The 27,269-nt window shown below is 46.0% G+C and overlaps 2 protein-coding genes across 3 annotated transcripts in view; one reads left to right on the top strand and one right to left on the bottom strand.

The window, feature by feature from the left end:
• The window catches only part of APBA2 (amyloid beta precursor protein binding family A member 2), a 283,086-nt gene extending 279,812 nt beyond the window's left edge, over positions 1 to 3,274 (top strand). The window contains exon 14 of the mRNA XM_045058913.1: positions 3,227 to 3,274. Within this exon, the coding sequence (XP_044914848.1) occupies positions 3,227 to 3,259 (33 nt within the window). The 3' untranslated portion in view covers positions 3,260 to 3,274. The remainder of the gene's footprint in view (positions 1 to 3,226) is intronic.
• The window catches only part of FAM189A1 (family with sequence similarity 189 member A1), a 451,690-nt gene that overhangs the window by 10,431 nt on the left and 413,990 nt on the right, over positions 1 to 27,269 (bottom strand). For both annotated transcript variants that reach the window (XM_023255006.2, XM_045058915.1), the window contains 4 exons: positions 20,326 to 20,433; positions 10,775 to 10,935; positions 10,040 to 10,175; positions 1,560 to 1,635 (listed from right to left, as the gene is read on the bottom strand). In XM_023255006.2, the coding sequence (XP_023110774.1) occupies positions 1,560 to 1,635; positions 10,040 to 10,175; positions 10,775 to 10,935; positions 20,326 to 20,433 (481 nt within the window). The remainder of the gene's footprint in view (positions 1 to 1,559; positions 1,636 to 10,039; positions 10,176 to 10,774; positions 10,936 to 20,325; positions 20,434 to 27,269) is intronic.

The raw sequence follows: 27,269 nt of genomic DNA, 5'->3' as shown, positions 1-27,269 counted from the left end.
TCACCACAGAGCAACAGTCATCAGGAGAGGGTTCTAGTGGCAGAGGGACAGACACACAGATTAATGGAACAGGATAAGAGGGCCCAGAAATAGACCCATGCCATTATATCCAGCTGGGTTTTGACAAAGGTACAAAAGCAATAAATGATCTGGGACAGTTGGATATGCACAGCCCCAAACATGACATTGACCTCAACCTCAGCCCATACAGAAATTACCCAATGGGGGGGGGGGGAGGGCATCTTTTCTACAGTGAATCCTGCTTGGCCTGCCATCCCATGAGCCTCTGTCAGTACTTCATATATTCCTGCCCACTTCTAGGCCTGGCCCCTCTGCCAGGAGTCGGTGCTGGAAGCAGCCCCAAGCTTCTCAGTCAAGCTCAGTTAACTGTCTGGAGCCTGAGCAGTGAGGAAGGCCTAGCCCAGATGAATTCCTGACTCCTCTGTCCATCACTATCTGCCCTGGACTCCAGGAGCCACCAGGCTGCTCGGCCTTTCCAACCATGCTTTCCTCCAGAACTTGTGTTTTCAGGAGTGATGGGGCTGGAATGGAGAAGGGGGAGCCCCTTCAGCCCAAAGTCTAGAATGCACTGGGGGACTGAGACACACTGTGCCCTGAAGTAGTCTCTAGGAAGGTCACAGGACACCACCTCTTAGACACAGCTTTTGATGACTGCTTGGAGCCACCAGGTAAAGGGCAAGGTCACTTCCAAATCCCACAACTGCAGAGACCAGGCTTCCTACAACCCAGAGGCGTCCTCACAGAAGGATGGCCCCTTCATATTTCTCAGATGTTAACTAAGAGTTGGGGTCAAGGGCAGACAGCCCCGGGACTATAATGGGTTTCCTTTCTGAGACCCTTAGTCTTCTCATGAATTAGCTGAGTTCTGTCTCTGAACAAACCTGCCCCCATGAGCCCACCTGGGGACCCAAAGAAGATGGAAACACCCAACCCTCATCCATGTGTCTCTTTGCTACTCAGGCTTGTCTGCTCTCCTGACACCTCAACTACCTCCTCACCTCTGGCTTTGCCTTGCGGCTCCCACCCCACATCTGAGATCGGACCTTCCACATTTTTCCTTCAATGCCTTCCAGGACACAACTGGTAGTGTCCTTTCCCCAGTGTTCTCAAAGCCAGTGGGCCCAGAGGCCCAGGGGCCCAGGCCTGGCCCCTTCCTGAGGGAGGAGCCCAGTGGATGTGAGCTTGGTACAGTTTTTGCTCAGGGAAGGGTCCATCCCAGACTGAGTCAAGCGCTCCTTCAAAGCCATATCCCTCAAGTCGAGGAGAAAGGCGCTGGAGTAGAGGGGGGCAAATCCCGCCAAAGAAAGCATGAGATCCCCCAGGTGTACTGACTTACTACCGCTGCCGGTAAGGGAGGAACTGTGGAGAACTAATATGGTACTAAACAGCACAAGCTGTAGCAAATTCTATCCCCTTAAAGAGTAAGAAATGGTGGGAAGGCAGTCGCAGGAAGGAGGAGAGAAGGAAGTAGGAGGAGGGAAGGAAACATGCTTTGAGAAGTATAAACTTATTTCAAATGATCAAAAGGGTAAGATTACCTTGTGTGCTGAAGCCAGCAGTGGCATCTGGGTCCCCGGGGCTGGGCTCAGTCGCCGGCTGATCTACACTTGTAAGCTACAGCAAGAAACAGGTCATCAGGTAGTTTGAAGGGCACAGCACAACAGACTCCAGAAATCAAGGCTGACTTCAGAGCTCATCTTCTAGAAAGAAGTACTAAGTGACATGTACTTACACGTCTGCCATTCTCCCCTAAATTTATGCAGTCAGGCTGTGAGGATGCCAAGGCCAGAGGGTTGCTGCCAAGGCCAAAGCCTGTTTCTCTTTCTGAAATCAGAGTGCCAAGTAGTCCCCAAGAGCCCACCAGGGCCAGGTACCAGCCACCCTCAGCCCACTCACCTTCCACTTCTAGGGAGCACTCTTTGGGACTGAAAGAGGCCACATAGGATCCTCCAGAGTCACTGCAGGAGGTAGGAGAGCCCCTGGCCTCACTTCTAACCCCTTCCTCCCAACAACTTTTTTCCCTGCTTCCACACCAGGAAGAACAAGGCCATAGGGGGACAGTCAAGAGACCTGTAATGCTCTGGGCCAGCACGGCTTGGGCACAGGGTGGGCATTTAGTAGACAGTTTTGGCCTCGGTGAGCTCTCACACTCCCCCATAGCGTGTACTTGCCCCATTTCCCTCCTGCCTTCTGCAGATGGAATCAAGAGGTTACTCAGAAGGCTTTGCTCCCTGTCCAAGCTTGGGTTCAAGGTCCAGATCCACTCAGGCCATGTGCCGGGTTGAGCGCAGGCCCCGTGGCCCTGGGCATACTGTCCTGTCCTGTCGTGTTGAGTGGCTGTGAAGCTTGCATCATGTTGGAAGTTATCACACTCTTGCAGATTTCTTCTCAAATAGATCATTCAGCCCAGAGAGGCCATCGGGAGGACAAGCAGGGGAAGACCAGGCCTCCTTGGCTGGGTGAGGGTAGGGCACATCTGCCCTCTTGCCCTGTCTTCACTTGCCCATCTTCTGCTCACACACTCGGTTCCCACTGTGACCACATCTGTTCCACCCCTACTGTCTGGGTGTCACAAATACCACATACATGTGCCCCTGTGCTATCTCAGAAAATGATTTCTGAATCCTTGTATTATTTCAGAATTGCTTTGGGGACTTGCTTGCAAATAATGAGCTCAGGGGGAGGCCTGGGAAGTTCAGGGGGTCCCCTGCGGCTTTGTCCCATTCCAGCTCAGGTAATTACGTCTCTGCCTCCCTTGTCTCCTGCTACTTCAATCAGACAGCTGATCACCTTCGGCTCTTTCAACCAGGCTGCAGGCCTCTCACGAACACAAAACAGGTGAACCGTGCCCCCGGGGGCAGGGAATGTGCGACAGGGTTTGGGGGGCAAGAACCGCACTTGCGGGGAAGAACCAGAGCTGCCTAAATGTCCCCTTTGATCCCACCTATGTGTAATACTGCATGCACTATTTTCCTTCCTCAGCACAATCCAGTTCTGCTGGGGAGGGAATCGGGGGAGGGAGACTCACACGGCCACCAACACTCACCTTCCTTTTCACTGAAATCACTCTATGCCTACAACCAATGTTGGAAATCTCTGTTGAGAATATTCTGCGAAATCACACAAAAAGGAACAATATCCTCAAGGTGTGTTTCCTTCCATACTCCTCCTGACCCTTAACATTTTTTTTTTTTTAATTTTTCAGGGATGGGTGGCAACTTGGAGGCCTGATGCCTGAAGAAAAGCTTCTGGTAATAAAGAAATATAAATAAAACAAGAGGAATAAAATGCACCGTGGGACAAGGTCAGGAGGAAATTGGATTCATTTCATATTTCATAGAAGCATCACTGGCTTCCCTCTGGCTCCCGGTCAAATCTGGTTTTGAGAGGAGACAGCTCCTGGCAGTGTATCTATCACATCTGGTAAGCAGGGTGTCAAGGGTTTAATTTGAATTTGGCCTTCCCTCATGGCCAACGCCACCTTGCCACACGAAAGCTGTGGAGGAAATAGCTGTGAGGTTCACACGGCATTTTCGATTAAATATAAGGGCGGCGGAAAAGGGTGGAGAAGAAACATACTTGTGGCACAGAATTTAAAGTGAAACTCTAGTTTAGCAATAAAAGTTTATAACACAGCTCTTGCAGGAGAGGGCCACTGAGAGGAGATGCTGTGTGTATGGCCTCACATGGGACACTCAGAGGCTGCATTTATTTGTTCCCAGACACGTTATATTGACCAGTTGTGATTAAAAAGTCAGTTGGCATTTATGCAAATAAGCCGCATCTCCTCATCTCCCTTTCTTTTGGGAAGCTCTGTGGCTAAGACACACCACGTGAAAACTCTCCCCTATTTCTGGTAGTAAATTCCCCACTCCTGGGTCAGGTCAACCAGCTAGTATCAGAACTATAAAGAGCTGTTCTTTGGGGGCAATTGGCTGCAATCACAGAAAATGTGAATTAAGATTTTAGCCTAGTGTCCCAAGGCAATCTTTGAAGCTACTTTGCTTACAGATTTTTAAATGCAAAAGTGATTTTGTTTGAAAATATAAATACTGACTTTTAGGACTTGCGGTTGGCTGCGCTTCTCCTGTGTCCATTGCCTCAGCATTTCTAGCCTCGTACCTCAGGCTGCCCTCCTACTCGCCAGACTGCCACCAAATTCAAATTCCCAGGGTGCCGCTGGATCGTGTCAACTCCAAATGTCAAACTCGTCAAAGGCACTGCTATAGTTTGACATGCAGGGTCATGAAATCTGTACCCAAATGATGTCAATGAACCTCTTTCATTACCCTAAGCTCCCCAGCCGGGTCCCAGGCTGTCGCAGCACTGTGTTTGTCTACACTGCACCTTGGAGACCTTTTCCATTGTTCACACGCCAATCCCACTCTACCTTTTTCCCCTGAAGTCCCAGCAAAGTTCATTGGGGGCCGTCCTGTTACCATGCCAGCCTGTGAGCCCCACAGGGAAGGGATTCTGTTCAGTTCATGGCTCTGTGTTCTGTAGAATACAGCACAGTTTTCCATGGTCCTTGGAAATGTAAGCTTGTCATCCACAGGAATAGCACACTGGCAAATTCTCAGTAACTTTCTGGCTATAGAAAGAAGTGCACTCCTTCTGATCTTGCCCTCAAGGTACGGTCTTAAGCCATGGGAAAGAGAAGGACATTGCAAACAGAGAACAGAACGTGCCTGTGGCCGATCCAGGAGAGTGAATGGGTCAGAATGAATGTGCTCAGTCAAGAGAGCTTTTCCTTCCTGCATCAAAAAGTTCTCCCAAAGGAGCGGCCTCCTGCCGCCTGTCCAGAGCCCACACAATGCCTGCTTTGCTCCTCTGTCAGTCTGTCTTCCTCTCTTTATCCAAACGAGTACTGATAGACAATTTATGTGCTGTTTGTCCATAAGGGGAAGTAATTAACCTCTGCCTTGCCCTGTGACAAAGGATTGTGCCGTAAAGGGGGGGCAGCTCCTTGCTGTCCTCAGGTGGGGGGACTGCCCCAGGGGAGGGGGGCAGCTGGCTGGCGCAGCCTTTCCTCTGTGGTGGAACGAGTTTCATTGGCTTCTAGACTCCTAGAGGTGTCTGTGGAATTGAAAAGTGCTGCCAGACCACAGGGTCAAAGAGAATGGGCCCAGCAAGGCACAGGCTTCCCCTTGAGGGGAGCATTGCAGTGGCCCCGTAATCACCAGATGCTGCCCCCCTCCCCGAAGAGCCAGCGCAGAGAAAGGCCATTCAGACACGTACTTCTTGCACACATAATGTTTGTGCAGGCACTTGTAAGCTGGTGGGTTCTGAGCCAACGCAATAGGAGACAGGCCTTCCTTTGCCCTTAAGGATTTTCTCACCAAAATCATGTGAAAGAAATCTCCATTTAGAGAATTCTCAATAGTTTTGGAGAACGGTGTCATATTAGAACCAGTATTATCCTCCCCCATACAAATGGTCTCCAACTTATGATGGTTTGACTTAGAATTTTTTGGCTTTACAATGGTACAGAAGTGATACACGCTCAGTTAGAAAGAAATTGTACTTTGAGTTTTGACTTTGGATTTTTTTTCCCCCAGGATAGTGATGTGCAGTATGGTACTCTCTCATGATGCTGGGCAGAGGTGGGTGGCCACAGCTCCCAGGCAGCCACTCGACTGGGTAAACAACGGACACCCTCACAAAACCATTCTGCACCCACAAAACCATTCTGTTCTTTGCTTTCAGTACAGTGTTCCAAAAATTACACGAGATAGTCAACACTTTATTATAATATAGGCTTCGTGGGGTGCCTGGTTGGCTCAGTCAGTTAAGCATCCAACTCTTGGTTTTGGCTCAAGTCATGATCTCATGGTTCACGGGTTCAAGCCCCATGTTGGGCTCTGTGCTAACAGTGCAGATTCTCTCTCTGGGATTCTCTCTCTCCCTCTCTCTGTGCCCCCTCCTTGCTCTCTCTAAATAAATAAATAAATAAATAAATAAATAAATATTTTTTAAAATATAGGCTTTGTATTAGATGGTTTTGCCCTACTGCAGGCTAATGGAAGTGTTGTGAGCACACTTAAGTTGGGCTGGGCTCAGCTACGATGTTCGGTAGGTTAGGGGTATTAAGGATATTTTCAAAGCACGTGGGTTTCTTGAATTGAAAATCCCACTGTAAGTCAAGGAAGATCTGTATTCTATATGCTTCAGAAAAAAGAGTAAATCAGCGATAAAACACTCCTCAATAGCCTTCTGGTATGCCAGTATGGTGTGCATCAAGTGTCACACCCAAATGCAGAAGCCACTTTCCAGCATCCAGGGTCCCTGACAGGCTTGGACGTGGGCATTCCACACTCATCATGAGTAGTGTTGTTGGGGGTGGGTGTTCCCTGTCATCAGGATTGAGAAGCAAAGGACTCTGAGAAGTCCTGCTGCTCTCTGCAGGGCAGTGTGCACAGTCACTCACCCTTCTGTGGCATTTTCTCTTCTAGAAATGGGAGTAACCGTTCACAAATGGGAGGACAGATGGGCAGGCCGAAGTTCGGCCCCAGGATGGAGCTCAAATTCTGTGATGGCAACTGGCAGCAGCTGGGGGGTGGTGGCAGAGTTCCTCCTTCTCCCCAAGGCAGCCATGGAGAATCACACACCCCTGTGGGCTTGCTGGGGTTTCCAGGCCCATCTGCTGCCCTGCCTGGTGCCCCTGCTGGTTACAGGGCAGAGCAGACCATCTGAGGCTGGCTCAGCATCCCCCTTCCGCCTTCAAGGGACTTCCCTCCCCAACCCCGGCTCAGGTGCTCCCACTGTCTGGACCCTTCCACGTCCCTTTGGTAACATCCTCATGCCCTATGCCCACAGTCTCCCTAACTATCTCCTATCTTCTCTCCTCTTTGCCAAGCATCTCACAAGAGTGATCCACTCCAGTTCCCAAAGCATGTCCCTAGAGGAACACAGCAGCAGGAGCTGGAACTTAGGTAGGAATGCAGATTCTTTTTTTTTTTTAAGTTTATTTATTTATTTTGAGAGAGGGAGAGAGTGAGAGCAGGGGAGGAGCAGAGAGAGAGAGAGAGAGAGAGAGAGAGAGAGAGAGAGAGACAGACAGAGAGAGACAGACAGACAGAGAGACAGAGACAGAGACAGAGAATCCCAACCAGGCTCTGTGTTATCAGCACAGAGCCCAACATGGGGCTTGAGCTCACAACCCTGAGATCCTGACCTGAGCTGAAATCAAGAGTCAGATGCTTAACTGACTGAGCCACCCAGAAATCCCCGGAATGCAAATTCTTGGCAGGTTCCCCTTCCCCAACTATGGACTCAGAAACTCTGGGGTGGACTCAGCCATCTGTATTTGATTGACATGCCTGGGATGCCCACTGGAATCCAAAAACCACAGGGACAGACCACTGCTACACCTCCCCACGTCCCATCCCTGCCTCTAGCCAATGCTGGCACCTGCCCCACTGCCCCATTGCAGCTGCTCCTGCCACAGTCACCAGTAATCTCTGGATGGTGAGCCAGCTGGGGACCAGGGTCAGCCCTTCACCACCTCTGGGTAGCACTTGGCCCCTCTCTCCCTTCCTGAACCATGTGTCTGTGAGTCCAGGCCGTCTTTCTACTCTGCAGCCTGTGCTGGGGGAGCCTCTTTCTCTAGCACCCCAAAGTATTGTTATTCCATAGAGCTCTCCCCACTTGGTTCCCTGACTTGGTGACCACCTCTGTGGCTAACTCTGATCTCTCCAAGGCTCCAAGCCATAGACCCTATCATCTCGTATACACTTGCTTGGATGTCCTGATGGCCCCAGAATCCAACCAGCCTCGCTGAGGTCACCCTCCCCCATGTTGCACTCATTTCAGACTCATCCTGAGTGGCTTTGTGTTTTGAGGATACGCATGCTGCGTGGTCCCTCCTTGTGAGCCTAGCCACCTGCCACCCCACTCAGCCTGAGCCTTCAGCTCACAGAGGCTCCCCGGGTCCCCCCAAAATGGATTGGATGCCCCTTTTCAGCACCCTCCAGCAGTGCACGGGGGCTCCCCTCAGAGTACTTCTGACTCTCTTCACAGGACACAGTTGCCATTGATAACATTGATTTGAATTATTTTTATCATCAAGAAGAAAAGAAATCATTTTGGAAAGATAGAATTCTCCACTCAGATTTTTAAAAAATTCAAGAGGATTTCAATCATTGTAAGTTTAGAAATGAGATTTCAGTCACACTTTGCCCTCTCACTAATGAATCCCCTCCCCTCCGCCTCTGCACCCGGACCTCAGGCGGTTCCTACACATCTGTGGACAGAAAAAAGGCCAAGAGTCCTTGGCCGAGTCCCTGTTTGCTGTCTGCAGCCTGGTGAGCTGGGCCAGGACATTTCAGGGCGAGAGTAGGCAGAGACGGGAGACTCAGAGGCTCAGCTGGCCAGGCTGTCACCTCTGCAAGGGTGGGCTGGGGATGGGCTGAGCAGACCCGCGCAAGTGACCCTCGCGGAGAATCCTTCTTGCAAAAACCATGTAGCCAAGGTCCCACTGGGCACAGAGGTGGACAGGTCTTACCTTCCCTTTCTGTCCCACAACACCCAGCCTGCAGAATGTGGTCTCCCCTGTGGGTGCAATTATCTCCGGAAGCTTGTGGAGGCTGAGTCTGAACAGCCATTTTAGGTTTGCACCCCCAGAGGTCCCTGAGGGCCAGAAGCTCTCCAGGGGGTGGCCCAGAAGAGAACAGGCACTGCCTCCTGGCCTTCTTACCATGTGGGCTCCAGATCTCAAAGGGGCTGTGAGGACACAGAAGGTCTGGGCCAGGTCTGAGGCTGGCACCACTTCCTGGCAGGTGACTTGGGATGCCAGGGGAGAAGCCCAAAGGTGCGTGCATCTGGACGGGCCCAGGACTGTGTCTTGGTGCCCTGTGGTTGCTCCTGGTCATGGTTTTGCCCACTCTCCTCTGCCTGGGGCTCGGGGCCCAGAACAGGCTGCAGCCCCCATTCTTGGCAGGATTTCTCAGCTCCCCTGCATGTGCCCGTTCTCTGCTGGACTGCTGTGCTCCCCATGTGCACCCCTAAACCTGCGGCCTCCCCACAGCCTGTCCCACACACGGGTGCTGTGTGACCTTCTGAGTGTTCACATCTCTCCTCCCTGGCTAGGGGCCTTGGATATTCAGGAGCGACACATGTGATGATAACCATGATGAGGATGATGCCATTGAAAAGGGCAACTGGCTTTTGCAAGTCAGAGCCCACTCTATGTCAAACACTGTGCTGGGTCCATTACAAACATCCCGTTCCACCCCATGTGCTTGGTACTGTTATGATCCCCATTTTACAGATGAAGAAACTGAGGCTCCACCAACACATCCCCAGTGTGTGCCTGTTGTGGGTCAGACACCGGGAGGTTGTGGGAACACCTGGCTTGCCCAGTTCAGAGAAAGCCAGCTGCTCCTACCTGCGGCTCTGGCACTTCCCTGGCCTGTAGCTGCCAGGCCTCAGACAGGACCAGGGATCCAGCACTGCTTTCTCACCTCCCAGGAGACAGTGACAGAGGCATGCAGCTGGAACAGGCCAGAGTCCCCTGGGTTCTCGGTTCACGGCCTGAGCTCTGTCCCTGCTCATGCGTTTGAATCTGTACCAGCTCCTTCAGCACTGTGTCCCCAGACACACTAGCTCGCATGCATCTGACAAGAGCCCAGGGGGAATACATAAATATTGGGGTGGCATCTCCAGGCTTGGGGTGGGGCCTCTGCAGTTTCTAGTCCCTGAGGCTGCTGCCTGCTCTTCATGAGTGTTGATAAGACCACAGGTTTGTTCTAAGGCTTAGAGAGAAATACAAATGCAAGAAGCAGGGGCACCTGGGTGGCTCGGTCAGTTGAGTGTCTGACCTCGGCTTGTGGTTCATGAGTTTGAGCCCCACATCGGGCCCGCTGCTGTCAGTGCCAGAACCCGCTTCAGATCCTCTATCCCCCTCTCTCTGCCCCTCCTCGACTTGTGCCCTCTTAAAAATAAATAGAACATTAGAAAACCAAATGCAAGGAGCAGGCCTTAGTACAGGAAACTGGCTTGTCTGGGGCCTGGGCCTCACCTGGCTGGTGGCAGTCGGGCCCACCACGGCCTCATAGGGTGGGGGGAGCTCGGCGGGGTACAGCAGGCCGGGGCTGTTGATGGCAACATCATACAAAGTGCTGAATGGAGAGGGAGCAAAGTCCAAGTGGAGGCCCCTGAAAAGACAGAACCATTGCACTGTCACTCCTGGGGGAAGGAGCCTGGATGGCTGACATTTCTCTCAAGGCAATCAGCACGTCACTTGTCAGGGTTTCCTCTGGTCAATTACTCATCGTGCTTGTGAAATAAAAGTCTAATTTGCTAGGCAGTTTTAACTCTTGTGTTTTCTTTCTTTCTTTTTTTTTTTTTTCTGGAAAGATATCGACATTTTCAATAAACTCTATGGCCCTGTCCATTAAAATGAAAATAATCACAGAGCCGATTAAATCTTTAATTACATTTTACATGTTATGTTAATGGTCACTACTCAATAGCAGTTTTGCGTTTCATGAGAACATAATAGAGCCGCTCACGTCGGGCTAGGTTCTCTTTTGTTGCACGGCAGCGATACCCAGTAGACATGTTCTATCTAAGCCAGGGTTCGAGCTCTTTGCCTGCTCGCGCTCTGCCCTCTAATGCTTTCGTATGGTTGCTCTCCTTGGCTCAACTGCCCCACTGAAAATGAGCGTGGCTCCTGCCAGTCCCACCTCCCAGACTGCCTCCTATCTTCCTGGTGTCAATACAAGTCACCACCACCATCTCCGGAAAGACCCACCTGTGGGCCTCGGCTGTGGGAGTACAGGTGTACTCTGGAGGGTAATAAGGTGGAGGTGGGAGAGGGGGGATGAACTCATCGAAGTCCAGGGTCTGGTGGAGAACGGTGCCATGGGGGGTCACGCAGGCAGGGCTGGAGGAATGCGCCCTTTGTGGAAGGAACTGGAAAACAGAGAGATTCACAGTTATTTGGGACATCTTGTGTGGCTTGTGTCTAATTAAGCTAATTACACATAAGCTTTAATGATCCGTTTGGAACTTATGTAATTTAAACCGTCGGGCTGTGACGGCGAAACACACACTTTAAAATGATGGCTCCGTGAGGAACGCCTCGCCTCCAAAGCTTCATTAGGCTTTGTTTCTTACACTGCTATGCAGAATGCCTCTGTTCTAAGGAAAAACACAGTCTGGGAAGTCTTTTTTTTTTTTTAACGTTTATTTATTTTTGAGAGAGAGAGAGAGAGAGAGAGAAAGAGAATGTGAGCAGGGGAGGGGCAGAAAGAGAGGGAGACACAGAATCCGAAGCAGTCTCTAGGCTCTGAGTTGTCAGCACAAAGCCCAATGCAGGGCTGGAACCCAGGAACCTCAAGACTATGACCTCAGCTGAAGTCAGATGCTCAACCAACTGAGCCACCCAGATGCCCCCAGGGAAGTCTTTTTGTTTTATTTTGTTTTTTGTTTTTCTCTTACATATGTTTGTTTATTTATTTTAAGAGAGAGGAAGAGAGAGAATCCCAAGCAGGCTCTGTGTTTTCAGTGCAGAGACTGACACGGGGCTCAAACCTACACACTGAGATTATGGCCTGAGCTAAAATTAAGAATCAGACACTTAACTGACTGAGCCACCCTGGCACCTCCAATCTAGGAAGTCTTTAATTCTATCCCCACCACTAACTCTTTCTCTTCAGATTATACTAACTAAAACCTGTAGTCAAAAATGGTGCCTAAGGTCCACGATTTAAGACAGTACTTCCCGAAGTTCATTCATGAGAAAACACCAAACTCTCAAGATGTTCTTCTCCACCCCCTCCCAAATTCCTGCAGCAAAAAAAACAAAAAACAAAAAACAAAAAACAAAAAACAAAAAACAAAAAACAAGTACTGGGAAATGCCACATATTGTACTCCCTTCTTGGAGCCCTATAATGTATATTACAGTGTTAAAGGCCCTGAGAAGGTCTGCACCAGTGCGCCCTCCCCCCCCCCCACTTTTAAAGTTTATTTATTTATTTTGAGAGAGACAGAGACAGTGCAAGTGCAGGGAGGGCCAGAAAAAGAGGGAGAGAGAGAGAATCCCAAGCATGCTCTGTGCCATCAGTGCACAGCCTGACATGGGGCTTGAACTCATGAAACTGTGAGATCATGACCTGAGCCAAAACCAAGAGTTGGACACTTAACTGACTGAGCCACACAGGCACCCCCAAATCATTAGTGGAACATTTCTCAAATATTTCATTATGGATCCCTTTGGACACAGAGTATCGATGAGTGTTTTGCAGTCCTAGGGAATTCATAAACTTTGTAAAAACATTGCTTTGAGGGAAAATAATCCTTGATGAGCTCCAGAACATTCTGTGAGGCAACCTTAAAACTGAGATGCTGCTTGAGCAAACTGAGGTAAAATCTCTTAAGCAAAAAGAACTCTGCCTCTGCCTAGCTTTCCATTTATTCCCCTGGGAAGCAATGGCCAATAACTTCCCACCCTCTGGTCACTGCTCCCAAGAGGTTACCTGTGGCATGGAGATGCCTGGGCCATTGCTGCAGTGCCAGTCAACACCTCACTGTGAGCTCCTGTGGGCCAACAAGACTCTGTGTTATGTGAATGCTAGGCTCTGGGACCTCCCACTGCATGGGGGGTGAGAGACACGTGAGACAGTCAAGTGTACACGGCCAAGCAAGGACAGTTCTACTAGTCAGTGTGCTCTCCAAGCACTGTGTGGAGACCTGGAGTCTACAAAGGGTTAATGAAGATGACATTTGAATGGGTCTGCAGATTGGTAGGATGTCAACAGGTGGGCCTGCAAGAAGGTAACAGGTGAGCTAGTGAAAGATGTGTTTAAGAAAAGCAAATTTATATAAGGCTCTAGAAATTAATTCTTAATTCTTGGGGCACTGGGGAGCCAGTGATGGTGCTAGAGCTAGGGAACAGTGCTATTAAAGCTGTGTGGTAGGAAGTGCCTTCTGGTAGCCGTGGGTAGGGTGGTCTGGACTTGAAAAAAAGGCTGGGATGATAGGACATTTTTGCCCAAGTGTGGGTCAGGTCACAATTTTGAATATGGTCAAATTCCATGAAACTAGCCTGCTCCAGACTAACAGCGAAAGAATAGTGACCATGTCTACACATGCAACATCACAGACTGAAATTGTCTCGTGTGGGTTTTCTTAACACACAGAGCACGTTCCTTGCCTTTCCAAGGGGTCTGAGCCGTGGCTTTAACTGTCTGAAATACAGATGAGTCATTGGCTATGAGCAGGTCGAATGTGTGTCTGTCATCCTCCACCTTGGACAGCTGTCAGCCCCGATGCTTATAGCACAAAGCTGAGCAGTTAGGATAAGGCCAAATGTTCTTGAGGTCTAATTGAGACATACTCTGATTTGGTGTGTATCAGAAATTAGAAAAATCAATAAAACAATGAAGCAGGAAATGCAAAAGCCAAAATGCTTTCCTTCTGAAGGTACAATCCCCCTAGGAAAGAGGACAAGGAGCATTTTCAATGAGAGGCAAGGCACCCCAGATGACCCTATTAGGAGGTTTAAATGCTGCCATACACCCGAGGCTTTTTAAAGGTTAAACAACAGGTTTAACCACTTCTGCTCTAAACTCTACGTTGCCTTTCCAGTAGTGTGTTGGTTCCACCTTTATGGAACCAACTCAGACTGAGTCCATTGCAAACTGAGCTTGTTCCCCTAGGTTTCTCAGCCTCCCCAAGGGGAGGCTGCAAGTGACACTTGACATATTCCCCCTGCCCCAACCAGTATCCGTTTAATGAGGCAGGGGCTGTCTCCAAGGCCAAGGTCACCTGCTCTGGACTCTGCTCTGAGATGCTGGGGCTAGACCTCTGCAAAGCATATTTCCCAGACTCCCTTGCCAGCTGGCTAACTGTTGGGTTCTGCCAACAGGGGGTGCTGGGGGGGGGGAGTCTGGAAGAAGGGAACTACATTATCCTGCTCCTTCCCCACTCCTACCCTTGTGTTCCTCTAGCCCAAGGGGTTCACACACCTGATGGGAGTTTCATTATTGCCCAGCCTTCATCATCCACAAAAGAGGAGTGTGCATTTTAGACCCTGCTGGAGGGAAGTCTCTTCCCATATGTCTGCTCTGGAGAGGGAATCCCAACTTAGGCATGTGCTGTCCTTACATGTGCCCTGGAACCAGGGTGGAGGGCTGGGCTTCCTGAGGCCCACTTAGCGGAGACCCTAAAATTTGGCTCCATGAGAACAGCGCATAGTCTGTTGTCTGAGATGAAGGGTGAAGAGGTCGGCAGGCCTCAGGTGATCCTGCTTGACCACTGAGGGCCCACAAGACTATAAGCATATTACTGGCCCCTTTGAGTTTCGGTCTCCTTTCCTCACCCCACCTGGCCTGACAGGGTCACACTGGGAAACACCATTTCTAGGCCACAGAGCCAGATGGCAGTGTTGTGGGGTTTAAACAAGACCACATCACAAATATTAGCTCTTCAGTCCCTATGCCTCTATCTCTGGCCACGGGGGGAGGGGGAGAAGTAAGGAATGGAGGGCAGGACAGGCCTGCAGGGGTCTGGAGACAAGGGGCTGGAATTTCCACAAACTCCTCTGAGTTCTGAGCAGACTCGTCTCCTCCAGGCCCCAGGACAAGCCTGCCAGCCTCCTTTTACACCCTCCCCAGGCTCCTGACCAGCAGCTGCCTCTCTAGTTGGCTGGGAACAGCACACTTCCCCAGTTTCCCTGCCACATTCTGGCTCCTGAATGGGTCACACACACCTTTGAGACTTCCCTCAGGGGCTAAGAAATACAGAGGAATAGGCCTCTTCCTCTACCCTTCCTGAGACTTGGTACAAATACTCTAGTATTACTATGGTAGAAGTTTTCTTAATCCACCTCTCCTGGCCAACCGATCTGATGAGCTGGGGTTTCCCTCCATGCTCCAGACCCTGGAGTGACGCCTGCCCGAGGCACCTTGCTGCTCTCCAGTCCTGCCACCATGCCAGGTGCACCATGTGTGTTTCCTGCCTACCCAGGACACAAGGGCGCATTCCCGAACAGCTAAAGGCCAGTTTTAGTTACTACTGTAATTCATAATGAAATATGAATGCAGGCAGGAAAACACGCTCGTTCTACGAGAACCAAGTTGAACGCTTTGGAAAGACTTGACAAAGGAGAGCAGCTGAGCAGAAACCACTGCCAAAATGGGAACTGGCAAGGCAGCTAGCTGTAAGGGAGGGAGAGGAGTCAGAAGATATTCAGGGGAGTTCGTGCATCTCATTTTGCCTGGCTCATGCCAATTTCAAGGATCTGGAAATTACAGATAGTGATATTTTTATGAAGTTTATACAGGATATGCAACTTGGGGGCACCTGGGCAGCTCACTTGGTTGAGTGTCCTACTTTAGCTCAGGTCATGATCTTGCAGTTCGTGAGTTTGAGGCCCACATCAGGCTTGCTGCTGTCAGCCTGTCAACATAGAGCCCGCTTTGGATCCTCTGTCCCCCTCTCTCTGCCCCTTCCCCACTCACGTTCTCTCAAAAATAAATCAATATTAAGAAAAAAAAAAAAAGAAATGCAACTCAGTACAGCAATGTGTAGACCCATTATTGAACAGAAGATCTTGGCCCCAAATCAAAACCCTGATGGATAAATGCTCATCTGCATATTTAAAGTCAAAATAAAATGTTTGTAGCTTGTATGTATCACTTTTAGGATTGTCTGCTGTAACTAGATTTTAAGATTAGTCAGACACCCTTTGGTCCTAGTCCCTTAGTCCTACATAAGTAGCACCTACTACCTAGAGACGTTTCTGGTAAACCCAAACCTCAAGGAAGGCCACTGTGGGTCCAAAGAGGGCCAGCCTCCGTGGGGTGCTGAACCAGCAGTGGAGTGAGCCAGAGAGGTGAAGATACTGGTGAACTTGAGCGATTCTGGGGCTCCCAGGAGGTGGTGTCCCAACCGTCCCTGGCCGCGACACCCCTTGCTAGCTCTGTGGGCAATGATGCTCTGTCTGCACTTTCTGGAGGTGTTCTGCTTTACAGGGCACATGACTAGTGTTGAGAACATAAATGACAATAATAAAAGATGAAGTTCACAGGCAAGTTCCTAATGGAGATGCATGCAATAGCAGATGATGTCTCTTGGGCTAAAGTGGCTGGCAATAAAGTACGTGGGGAGGAAAAGAGCTGAATGGAAAAATGGAAAAATGAGATTATGCTCAAGAAATAAAACTAAAAATGTGAGATTAGAGACACTTTGGAGGTAAAAGCTTTCTCCATAAAACCATATCTATAAACTGAATTTTATACTCAGATCGCCTTTTGCCACTAGTTCCAAACATATTAGAGCACTTCAGCTTTCTAAATTCTGACGCTAGGCATCTCATGTATACATGCATTCATTATATCAGTTCCCCAAATGGTTATTTATCCCAAAATGCTGATCCCCAGAAATAAGAAAGGAACTGCGGGTTCCTTCCATGCCAGGTTAAGGCTCTTGCTGTGAGTCTCAGTCTGTTGTCTAGAGCGCCCCGTGGTCTTCTTTGTTGTGTAAACTACACCTATGAGAATTAACTCACTTCCAATTTTTGTGCTTTTGGAGCAGGGCTGGAGCTTAAAGGTACTTGTGAAACAATGTGTGTGCAGATGCCTCCTAGATTTTTAAAATTCTGTATCTCAACCTCTTATAATTATCTCACCCACACCAAAAATTGAGAGCAGTATATCCAGGGACCCCTTTTTTTTTTCTGAATCTTCCCAAAGAACTCCATCCTTTTTTGTAAAATAAACAATTCTCTTTTTTGCACTCATATTTCATCGGCTTATATAGCACTAGAACATGCACTTAACAATCAAAATACCACTGACATAGACTGGTTTGGGGACAGATACAACTGTCCCTTGGAAAGCTTGTGACCAAACTACTGGGAGCAGAGAAGGCACATGGGTGAACCACAGAGGCTGCTGGTGAACAAACGTGTTGTGGGGAGCAGGCAGTGTATCATCGGTGGGATGGAGACCATAGCTACCCGGCCAGTGGGGTCAGCACAGGTGGGCTAAGGGAGCTATGACTATATGTGCCTACTGAAGCATCATCTGCACAGGCATAAACAAAACCACAACGCAGAGTACTAACCACTATATGATCACAGTGACATAAACAAAACCAAAATCAAAAATAAGAAAGGGGTGCCATGGAGCACCTGGGTGGCTCAGTCGGTTAAGTGTCCAACTTCAGCTCCTGTCATGATCTCACAGTTCGTGAGTTTGAGCCCTGCATTGGACTCTGTGCTGACAGCTCAGAGCCTGTAGCCTGCTTCGGATTCTGTGTCTTCCTCTCTCTGCCCCTCCTCCGCTTGTGCTCTGTCCCTCTCTTTTTCCCTCTCAAAAATAAATAAACATTAATAAAAAATTTTTTTTGAAAAGAAAAGGGCGCTTGGGTGGCTCAGTCAGTTAAGCCTCTGACTTAGGCTCAGTTCATGATCTCGTAGTTCTATCCCCACTTTGGGTGAGCATGAGCCCTGCTTCTCTCTCTCTCCCTCTCTCTCTTTTTCCCTCTCTCTGCCCCTTGCTCACTCATGCCCTCTCTCAAAAAAAGAAAGAAAGAACTCAAGCATTCATGGATCGAATAGATAAATAGCCAACTGACTGACGTTACATCCATATTATGGATCAATGTAGACAGGAATACATTTCTGTGTAGATTAACCTAGAGGGATGTCCATGAGAGTTTCAGGCTATTAAAATCACACTGCAGAGTGATAATGAATGGTACGATCCTATTTGGCTAAAAGGAAGAAATAATGGAAGGAAGAAGAGAGGGAAGGATGGAGGGAAGAAGGGAAGGAGGAACAAGGAAAATAGATTATATATATGTTAATATAAACACTAAGAAGTCAATAAAGAAATGGAAGGATTTAATGCAAAGTTTCCTCAAGAGAATAAGATGGGAGAAGGTAGATTATTAACTATGCCTTTATCTATCTCTATGTTTTACTTGTTTCAGTGATCATACATTACTTCTTTAATTAAACAGTCTAATGAAATGAAGTAAGAAAATTAAAGTCAATTGCAATGGAGTAGAGCTGGAGAAAAAGGAGAAGACTTTTCTAAAAAAGTAAAAAGAGCCTGAGGCATTTTCATGAATAAATAGTACCAGGTTCCATCCTGCAGGGCGTACCCATGAGCCCCTGGGCTTCTCACTTCTCCTTTCTCACGGGTGCAGCCTGTGTGGCCAGCTTCACCCAGCTTCTGACCCATGTGGTAAGAGCCCACCTCCTTCACATGGCCACCAGGGTTTTTCAAAGTCCACACACATGCATTATGTGATTCCTCTGTCAGCGGACCCAAGAGGAAGCAGAACATGAACAGTCTTACATAGAGCAGAGGAAACTGGGACCAATAGGCAGGGATGTGCCCAAGATCACGCACTGGTTCCACAATGCACCATGGTCATATACCACCTGTTCCCCTTGAGCCTTGTCTGGTCCCATAGCCCATAGACACAAAGGGAAAAGGACTCACCTGCAGGAATTTAACTGATTTCTACTTCTAAGCCAGGGGTAAGAAGCAAACTTACCCGCAAACACTCAGCTATGAAACAACCAGAGGTTGTGATGGTGGCTGTGGTAATTGTAAAAACACCTTATTTCCCTTTGGTGTTTTACAGTTGGCAAAGTACATCAAGGGCCATGGCATTCACAGTCATGGCTGAGATAGCCCAGTAACTAATATTCTGCCCACATTTATGGATCGACTAGGTCATGTTTCTTGAATGTTCACTAGGTATACCATTAGGTTCATTTGAGTTGAGGAAATTGAGGCTCTGGCGGGTTCAGTGACATGTCCAGAGTCCCCTGCCTCATATGCAGAAGAGGTGGGACTCCGACCCAGTCTTGCTGTCGTCAGGCCCAGGATTCCAGGCCCGCTCAGGTTCCCTGTGGCAGAATGATAGAATGACCCTGCTCTTGATGTTACAGTTGTATATCTATCACAGCTTCCATAGGCCTGATGCTTGTTTAGTTGGTGGGTTTCATTCTAACACTTCAAACCAGGAAATGCAAACGTTTACATTTATAGCCCTTTGGTTCTGTTAGTTTGGTCAAATTGGTGTGATATTTACAGATCAATAGTAAAATATGCAGAGGTGAGTAGAACCCCATGGTACTTAACCTTTCCTTTACACAACATGCCGGAGAAAATCACCAACATGAGGCCTCGGTGAGCAGGGCCAAAAGTTCATCGCTGCTGAATAACTGCTTAATTAGATACCTTTCGGAGAACTGCCACTTCTCAGAAAGGTCAGCCCTGGCTGTGACAGCTGTGTAGATATACACTGGGACAAAGAGGCGGATGTTGCATATGATTAGAACCAATGAATTTTTAACATCTTGGTAATGATGCTCTCTGGCCCTGTATCTTGATGAACTGATGTATTGCCATGGGGTGGATAAGAAAGAGCAAATAAAACAGCCTACTACAAGAATAACTTGCTTTTCTTTTTGTGAGATGCATAAAACACTGAGGGGGAGGCAGATGGATCTTGCAGAAGCAACACAAGAGACAGAGACACAGAGACAGACAGATGCACGCACACACAGATGATTCCTACCCTGAGCACTAGAGAACAATATCTTCCCATTAGTTTCTCTTTATCGTACTGACTTTAGTGGTGACACAGCAAACAGTGGGCTGTGTTTCATTTACACTGAATAATAAAGAGCCTTCATTATTTATTAAGCATGTACTTATAAACGTGTATTAATATGTGTATGACCCTTGCTCCTGTTCTTATCTCTCTCCCTTGGGAGCAGCAATTCTTCGACTGTAAGACCCTGGCCAGGGTGGTCATGAGGGCCAGCCAGTGACCTGCCAGTAGATTATGAGCTCAGGGTTAATTAGGAAGTCTAAAAAGCACAGATGAGCAGTTTTTCAATTTGAAAAGAACTCATCTTCTAAAACCTCCCTTTATTAAAAGAGAACATTAAAGCTTGAAGAAGCCACCTCGCTCTGGAGGTGCTGGGCCCAGAGGATGTCTAGGGCTACAGGATTGTCGCTAAAATTATTCAGGGGACACAGTAGAGGCCATCTAGAGGGGCATGAGGGTGGCCGGACTCTGTTAACATGCAGCTCTGTTAACATGCATTCAATGCCTAAAATAAATATGTTAGTGGCACCAAATGTACAGGTTCTCTGTCTTCCAGAGGGCAGCATGAGGTGGCCTCCATGGACCCTCAGGGCCTATCATCCTTGGGGTTTCTGGTTGGAAGCTAGAAGTGTCCACTCTATGTTGGTTTCAAACTGGCTGGAGGAGAAGGGGGTCAGGCTAGCCATCTTGAGCGTGCTTGGGAAGGAAGGGGGCCGCTCACCATTTGCAGGACATCAGAAGAGACCATCTGCATGCAGCACATGGCTGTGGCCAACGCACACACGATGGTGGAGAGGACATTGAGGGCACACACGCTGAAGAGGAGATCCTGTGAGAGAGAAAAAGTCAGAAGAAAGTCAGTCTCATCTTGACAACCCAGAAGGCAGATCCTTAGCATTTCCATCAAGGTCCAGAAAAAGTGTGGCCAATTGTTACCCACTTCATGGAGGTTTTGTTTTGTAGCTTTTTGTTTGCTTCATAATCAAAACTGGACTTTAATAGAGACACATCTGTTTATTCTTCTACAATGCTGATCAAATTATTAGATACTAAATGATATATTTCACAATTTTGATCATGATTAGGCAGTCACTGTCTAAGAAAATCTTGGAATCACCAGCATTTAAGCGGGTGGGCAATCTTTATTAATTATAAAATGTATCTCAAAATTTTTAAGTATTTAATAAAATGCCAAGCTTTCTTTCTTTCTTTCTTCCTTTTTACTGTTTATTCATTTTTGAGAGACAGAGAGAGATAGAGCACGAAGAGGGGAGGGGCAGAGAGGGAGAGACACAGAATCTGAAGCAGGCTCCAGGGTCTGAGCTGCCAGCACAGAACCCTACGTGGGGCTCGAACTCATGAACCATGAGATCATGATCTGAGCCGAAGTCAGACACTTAACTGAGGAAGCCACCCAGGCACCCCTAAAATGCCAAGTTTATAAATTAAGCTTTTTACCTTGGGGTAATGGTAGAATCACATGCAGGTATATAAGAAATAATACAGAGAAATCCTGCATACTCTTTACTCAGTTTCCCCCATGGTAGCATCTTACAAAACTATAGTGAAATATCATAGCCAGGATTGATGTGGATGCAGTCAAGAAGAACATTTCCATCATCACAAGGCTCCCTGCCCCATGTTGCCCTTTCATTGACCAACATACCTCCTTCCCCCTGTTCCAGCTCAACCCTTGTCAACCATTAATCTGGTCTCAATTTTTATAATTTTGTCCTTTCAAAAACCATATACAAGTGGAATCATATAGCATGTAACCTTACTTTTTTCACTCAGCATAATCCCCTGAAGATTCATCCACGCTGTTGCACGTATCATAGTTCATTCCTTTTTACTGTTGAGCAGTATTCCATGGCTTGGATGTACCCAGTTTGCTCAATCAGGCACCAGATGAGAAATATCTGGGTTGTTTTCAGTTTGTTGGCTTATACAAATACGCCATTAACATTTGCGTACAGGTCTTTGTGTGACCATAGGTTTTTATTTCTCTGGGAAAAATGTCCAAGAGCACAGTTGTTGAGTCACATGGTAATTGAATGTTTAGTTTTATGAGAAACTGCCAAATTGTTTTCCACAGTGGATGAACCATTTTACATTCTTACCAGCAGTGTATGAATGATCCAGCTTCTCTGTTTCCTTGTCCACACTTGGTATCACCATTTTTATTTTAGCCATTCTGATGGGGAGTGTAGTGATATACCAATATGGTTTTAATTTGTATTTCCTTGATGGCTAATGCTGCTAAACATCTTCATGTGTGCTCAGTTTTTTAAGTTTATTTATTTTGAGAGAGAGAGAGAGAGAGAGAGAGAGAGAGAGAATGAACATGGGAGGGGCAGAGAGATAGAAGGAGAAAGAATCCCACATGGGCTCTGCACTGTCAGCTCAGAACCCATGTGGGGTACAAACTCATGAACCGTGAGATCATGACCTGAGCTAAGTGAAAACGAGTCAGACGCTTAACCAGCTGAGCCACCCAGGCAATCCTATGTGTGCTCATTGGATATCTATGCCCTCTTAGGTAAAGTGTCTGTTCATACCTTTTGCCCATTCCCCAACTGCACTGGATGCATTTTTATTGAGTTTTGAGAGTTCTTTTTGCATTTAAGATCCTGCTCTTTTGTCAGATATGTGGTTTGCAAACATTTTTTCCCAGTCCATAGTTTGTCTTTTAATCCTCTTCACACAAGTTTTCACTGAACACAAGTTTTGTAAGTTTCATGTTCACAAGATCCAGCTTACCAATTTTACTTTATGGATCATGCTTTTGGTGTCAAGTTTAAGAACTTCTGTCTAATCCAAGATTGTGAAGATTTCTGGGTTTTCTATCCTGTTCCATTGATATATATATATGTATGTTTTTGTGCCAGTACCATAATGTTTTGATGACTATAGCTTTGTAACACAGCTTGAAGTCTGAAATTGTGATGCCCCCAGCTTTGCTTTGCTTTGTCAAGATTGCTTTGGCTATTCAGGGTCTTTTGTCCTTCAATGCAAAATTTAGGATTGTTTTTTAAATGCTGGTGGCATTTTGATAGAGATTGCACTGAATGTGTAGATTGCTTTGGGTGGTATAGACATTTTAACAGTATCTGTTATTACAATCTATAAGCATGGAATGTTTTTCCATTTCTTTGTGTCCTCTTCACTTTCTTTCATAAGTGTCCTATAGTTTTCAGAGTATAGATCTTTTACCTCTTTGGTTAGGTTTATTCCTAGGTATCTTAGGGTTTTTGGTATAATTGTAAAATGGGATTGATTCCTTGATTTCTTTTTCTGATGCTTCATTATTGGTGTATAGAAATGCAACAGATTTCTGTACCTTGATTTTATATCCTGTGAGTTTGCTGAATTCATGTATTAGTTCTAGCAAATTTTTTGGTGGAGTCTTTCAGGTTTTCTCATATAGTATCATGTCACCTTTGAATAGTGAAATTTTGACTTTTTCCTTCCCAGTTTGGATGTCTTTTATTTCTTTTTGTTGTCTGATTGCTGAGGCTAAGACTTCCAGTACTATGTTAAATAGTAATGGTGAGAGTGGACATCCCTGTCTTGTTCCTGACCATTGAGTAAAAGCTCTCATTTTTTTCCCAATTGGGTATATTAGTTGTGGATCTTTCATATATGGCCTTTATGATGTTGGGGTTCATTCCATATATCACTACTTAAGAATTTTTATTAAGAAAGGATGCTGTATTTTGTCAAATGCTTTTTCTGCATCTATTGAGAGAATCATGTGGTTCTTAGCCTTTCTTTTATCAATGTGGTATATCACACTGATTGATTTGTGAGTATTGAACCATCAATGAAGCTCAGGAATAAATACTACTTGTGGTGACTAATTATTTTAATACTGATGAATTAAATTTGCTGGTACTTTGTTGAGAATTTTTGCATCCATGTTCTGGGATACTGGCCTATAATTCTGCTTCTTAGTGGGGTCTTTTTCTGGTTTTGGAGTCAATGTAATCGTGGCCTCCTAGAAGAAATTTGGGAGTTTTCCTTCCATTTTTTTTTGGGGGGGGGAGGACAGTGTGAGAAGAACAGGTATTAATTCTCCTTTAAATGTCTTGTAGAATTCCCCTGGGAAGCCATCTGGCGACTTTTGTTTGTTGGGAAATTTTTTATTGCTTATTCAATTTCTTTTCTGGTTATGGGTCTATTCAAACTTTCTATTTATTCCTGTGTCAATTTTGGTAGTTTGTATGTTTCTAGGAATTTGTCTATTTCTTCCAGCTTGTGCAGTTTATTGGCATATATTTTTTCATAATCTCTTATAATTTTTGGTATTTCTGTGGTGTTAGTTGTGATCTCTCCTCTCTGATTAATGACTTTATTTATTTGAGTTCTTTCTCTTTTTTTCTGACAAGTCTGGCTAGGGGTTTATCAATTAATTTTATTAATCTTTTCAAGGAATCAGCTCTTGGTTTCATTGATCTGTTCTGTTTTTGTTTGTTTCTCTTTCGTTTATTTCTGCTCTAGCTTTTATTAGTTCCCTTCTGCTAGATTTAGGTTTTTATACTGCTCCTTTTCTAGCTCCTTTAGGTGTCAAGTTAGGTTGTGTATTTGAGACTATTCTTGCTTCTTGATACAGGCCTGTATTGCAATATACTTCTCTCTTGGACTGCCTTTGCTGCATCCAAAGGGCTTGGACTTTTATGTTTTAATTTTCCTTTGCTTCCATATATTTTCTAATTTCTTCTTTAATTTCCAGGTTAACCCATTCATTCTGTAGTAGGATGTTTTTAACCTTCCATGTATTTGTGGGATTTCCAAATTTTTTCTTGTGGTTGATTTCAAGTTTCATAGTGTTGTGGTCTGCAAATATGCATGGTCTCCATCATTTTGTACTTGCTGAGGACTGATTTATAACCCATTATGTCATCTACTCCAAAGAATGTTCCATGTGCACTTGAAAAGAATGTGTATTCTGCTGCTTTAGGATGGCATGTTCTGAATATAACTGGTAAGTCCAACTGGCCCAGTGTGTCATTCAAAGCCATTGTTTCCTTGTTGATTTTCTGCTTAGATGATATGTCCATTGTTGTAAGTGGGGTATTAAGGTCTCCTACTATTATCTATTATTAATTATCTATTATTATCAATGAGTTTATGTTTGTTATTAATTGATTTATATACTTGGGTGCTATCAAGGTGGGGGCATAAATATTTACAATTGTTAGATCTTCTTGATGGACAGACCCCTTAATTGTGGTATAATGCTCTTCTTCGTCTCTTGTTACAGATTTTGGTTTAAAATCCAGTTTTCCAGATATAAGTATGGCTACTCTGGCTTTTTTTTTTTTTTTACATCCATTAGAATGATAGATGGTTCTCCATCCCTTCACTTTCAATCTGCAGGTATCATTAGGTCTTTATAAAATAAGTCTCTTGTAGGCAGCATATAAATGTGTCTTGTTTTTATTTTTATACATTCTGATACCCTATGTCTTTTGATTGGAGCATTTAGCCCATTTACATTCAGGGTGATTATTGATAGATATGAATTTAGTGCCATTGTGTTACCTCTAAAGTAAGTGTTTCTGGTGATGTTCTGTATTCCTTTCTAGTCTTTGTTGGTTTTGTTACCCTTTTCCCCAAGGAGTTCTCTTTAATATTTCTTGCAGGGCTGGCTTAGTGGTTACAAACTCTCTAGTTTTTGATTCTCTGGGGAACTCTTCATCTCTCCTTCTATTCTGAGTGACAGGCTTGCTGGATAAAGCATTCTTGGCTGCATATTTCATATTTTCCCATTCAGCACATTGAATATATCATGCCACTCCCTTCTGGCCTGCCAAGTTTCTGTGGACAGATCTGCTGTGAATCTGATCTGTCTTCCCTTGTAGTTTAAGGACTTTTTCCCCTTGCTGCTTTGAGGATTCTTTCCTTGTCTGTGTATTTCGTGAATTTGACTATGATATGTCTTGGTGATGGCCAGCTTTTATTGAATTTATTGGGAGTTCTCTTGCTCCCATGTGCTTCTTGGATTTTCACATCTGTTTCCCTCCTCAGATTAGGGAAGTTTTCAGCTATAATTTGCTGAAATAAACCTTCTGCCCCTCTTTTTCTCTCTTCATCTTCTGAGACTCCTATGATATGAATGTTATTATGCCTTAAGGAGTAACTGAGTTCCCTAAGTCTACATTCATGATATAATACCTTTATTTTCCTCCTCTTTTCAGCTTCATTATTTTCTATAATTTTATCTTCTATATCACTGATTTGTTCCTCTGATTCGTCCATCCTCCTTGTCTTGGCATCATTCAGGCTTGCATCTTGGTTAGTGCATTTTTAAACCATGCTGCCTGCTCCCGGGTTTCTGCCCTCCTTCCCCACCAGAGCACTGCTAAGCCAACCAGGCGCAACCCCAGCAGCAGCATGGATCTCTAAAACTTTAGTCTGTTGCGTATAAAGACTTGAAGTATTCAGCACCTCTCCTTTTCCCATCAATGGTTTTTGGGAAGGGTTTTCTTGTGCAGTACCCTCTGCATTTTCACTCTTTTTTCACTCTTTCTCTCTCACTCTTCTCGCAATGATCAGGGTTTCCTCCCCTCCACAGCACCCACAGTTCTTTTCTCCTTCAAATCAACTTCCACAGTTCCTACCTTCCATGAGGTGGTCATTTTTCTACTTGTAGATGTTCAGCCTTGTTTTGTCAGTCCTCAGATCAATTCCTTGGGTGTTAAGAATTATTTGATATTTATCTAGCTGTGTTTGAGGGATGAGGCAACCTTACTCCCTCACCATCTTAACCACTCTCCCCTGGATTACTGTTATGGTAATTTTGGGGTAAATATCCAGTAATGTGATTACTGGATCATAGGGTAGTTCTACTTTTAATTTTTTGAGGAACCTCCATACTGTTTTCCAGAGTGGCTTCACCACGTTGCAATCCCACCAAAAGTGCAAGAGGGTTCCTTTTCTCCACATCCTTGCCAACACTTGTCATTTCTTGTGCTTTTGATTTTAGCCATTCTTACAGGTGTGAGGTGATATCTCACTTCAGTTTTGGCTTGAATGAAATGTATTTCTTACATAAGAAGACTTGAAAGTTGAAAATTACTCCTTGATCGTTAGGCTGCAACACAGATGTTGTATTAGCAGGCATGAAAACGACATTACTTTCATTGTGCATCTTCATCAGAGTCGATCTGTCTTTTGAATCTTTGAGGCCAGGCATTGACTTTTCCTCTCTAGCTATAAAAGTTCTAAATGGCATCTTCTTCCTATAGGCAACTGTTTCTTCTCCATTGAAAATCTACTATTGAATGTAGCCACCTTCATCAATGATCTTACCTAGATCTTCTGAATAACTTAGTGCAACTTCTACATCCACACTTGTTGCTTCACCTTGTACTTTTATGCTATAGAGACAGCTTCTTTCCCTAAACCTCATGAAGCAACCTCTTCTAGCTTCAAACTTTCTGTCCGCGGCTTCCTCACCTCTCTCAGTCCTTGTAGAACTGAAGAGAGTGAGGGTCTTGCTCTGGATTAGGCTTTTGCTTAAAGGAATGTGTGGCTGTTTGATCATCTATCCAGCCCACTAAAACTTTCTCCACGTCAGCATTAAGGCTGTTTTTCTTTCTTAACATTCATGTGTTCACTGCAGTAGCACTTCCAATTTCCTTCAAGAACGTTTTCTTTGTA

This window comes from Felis catus, chromosome B3 (genome assembly GCF_018350175.1).
Source record: "Felis catus isolate Fca126 chromosome B3, F.catus_Fca126_mat1.0, whole genome shotgun sequence".
Taxonomy (NCBI): Eukaryota; Metazoa; Chordata; class Mammalia; order Carnivora; family Felidae; genus Felis; species Felis catus.
The sequence above is the reverse complement of the archived record's forward strand: the minus strand, read 5'-3'. Positions and strand labels throughout refer to the sequence as shown.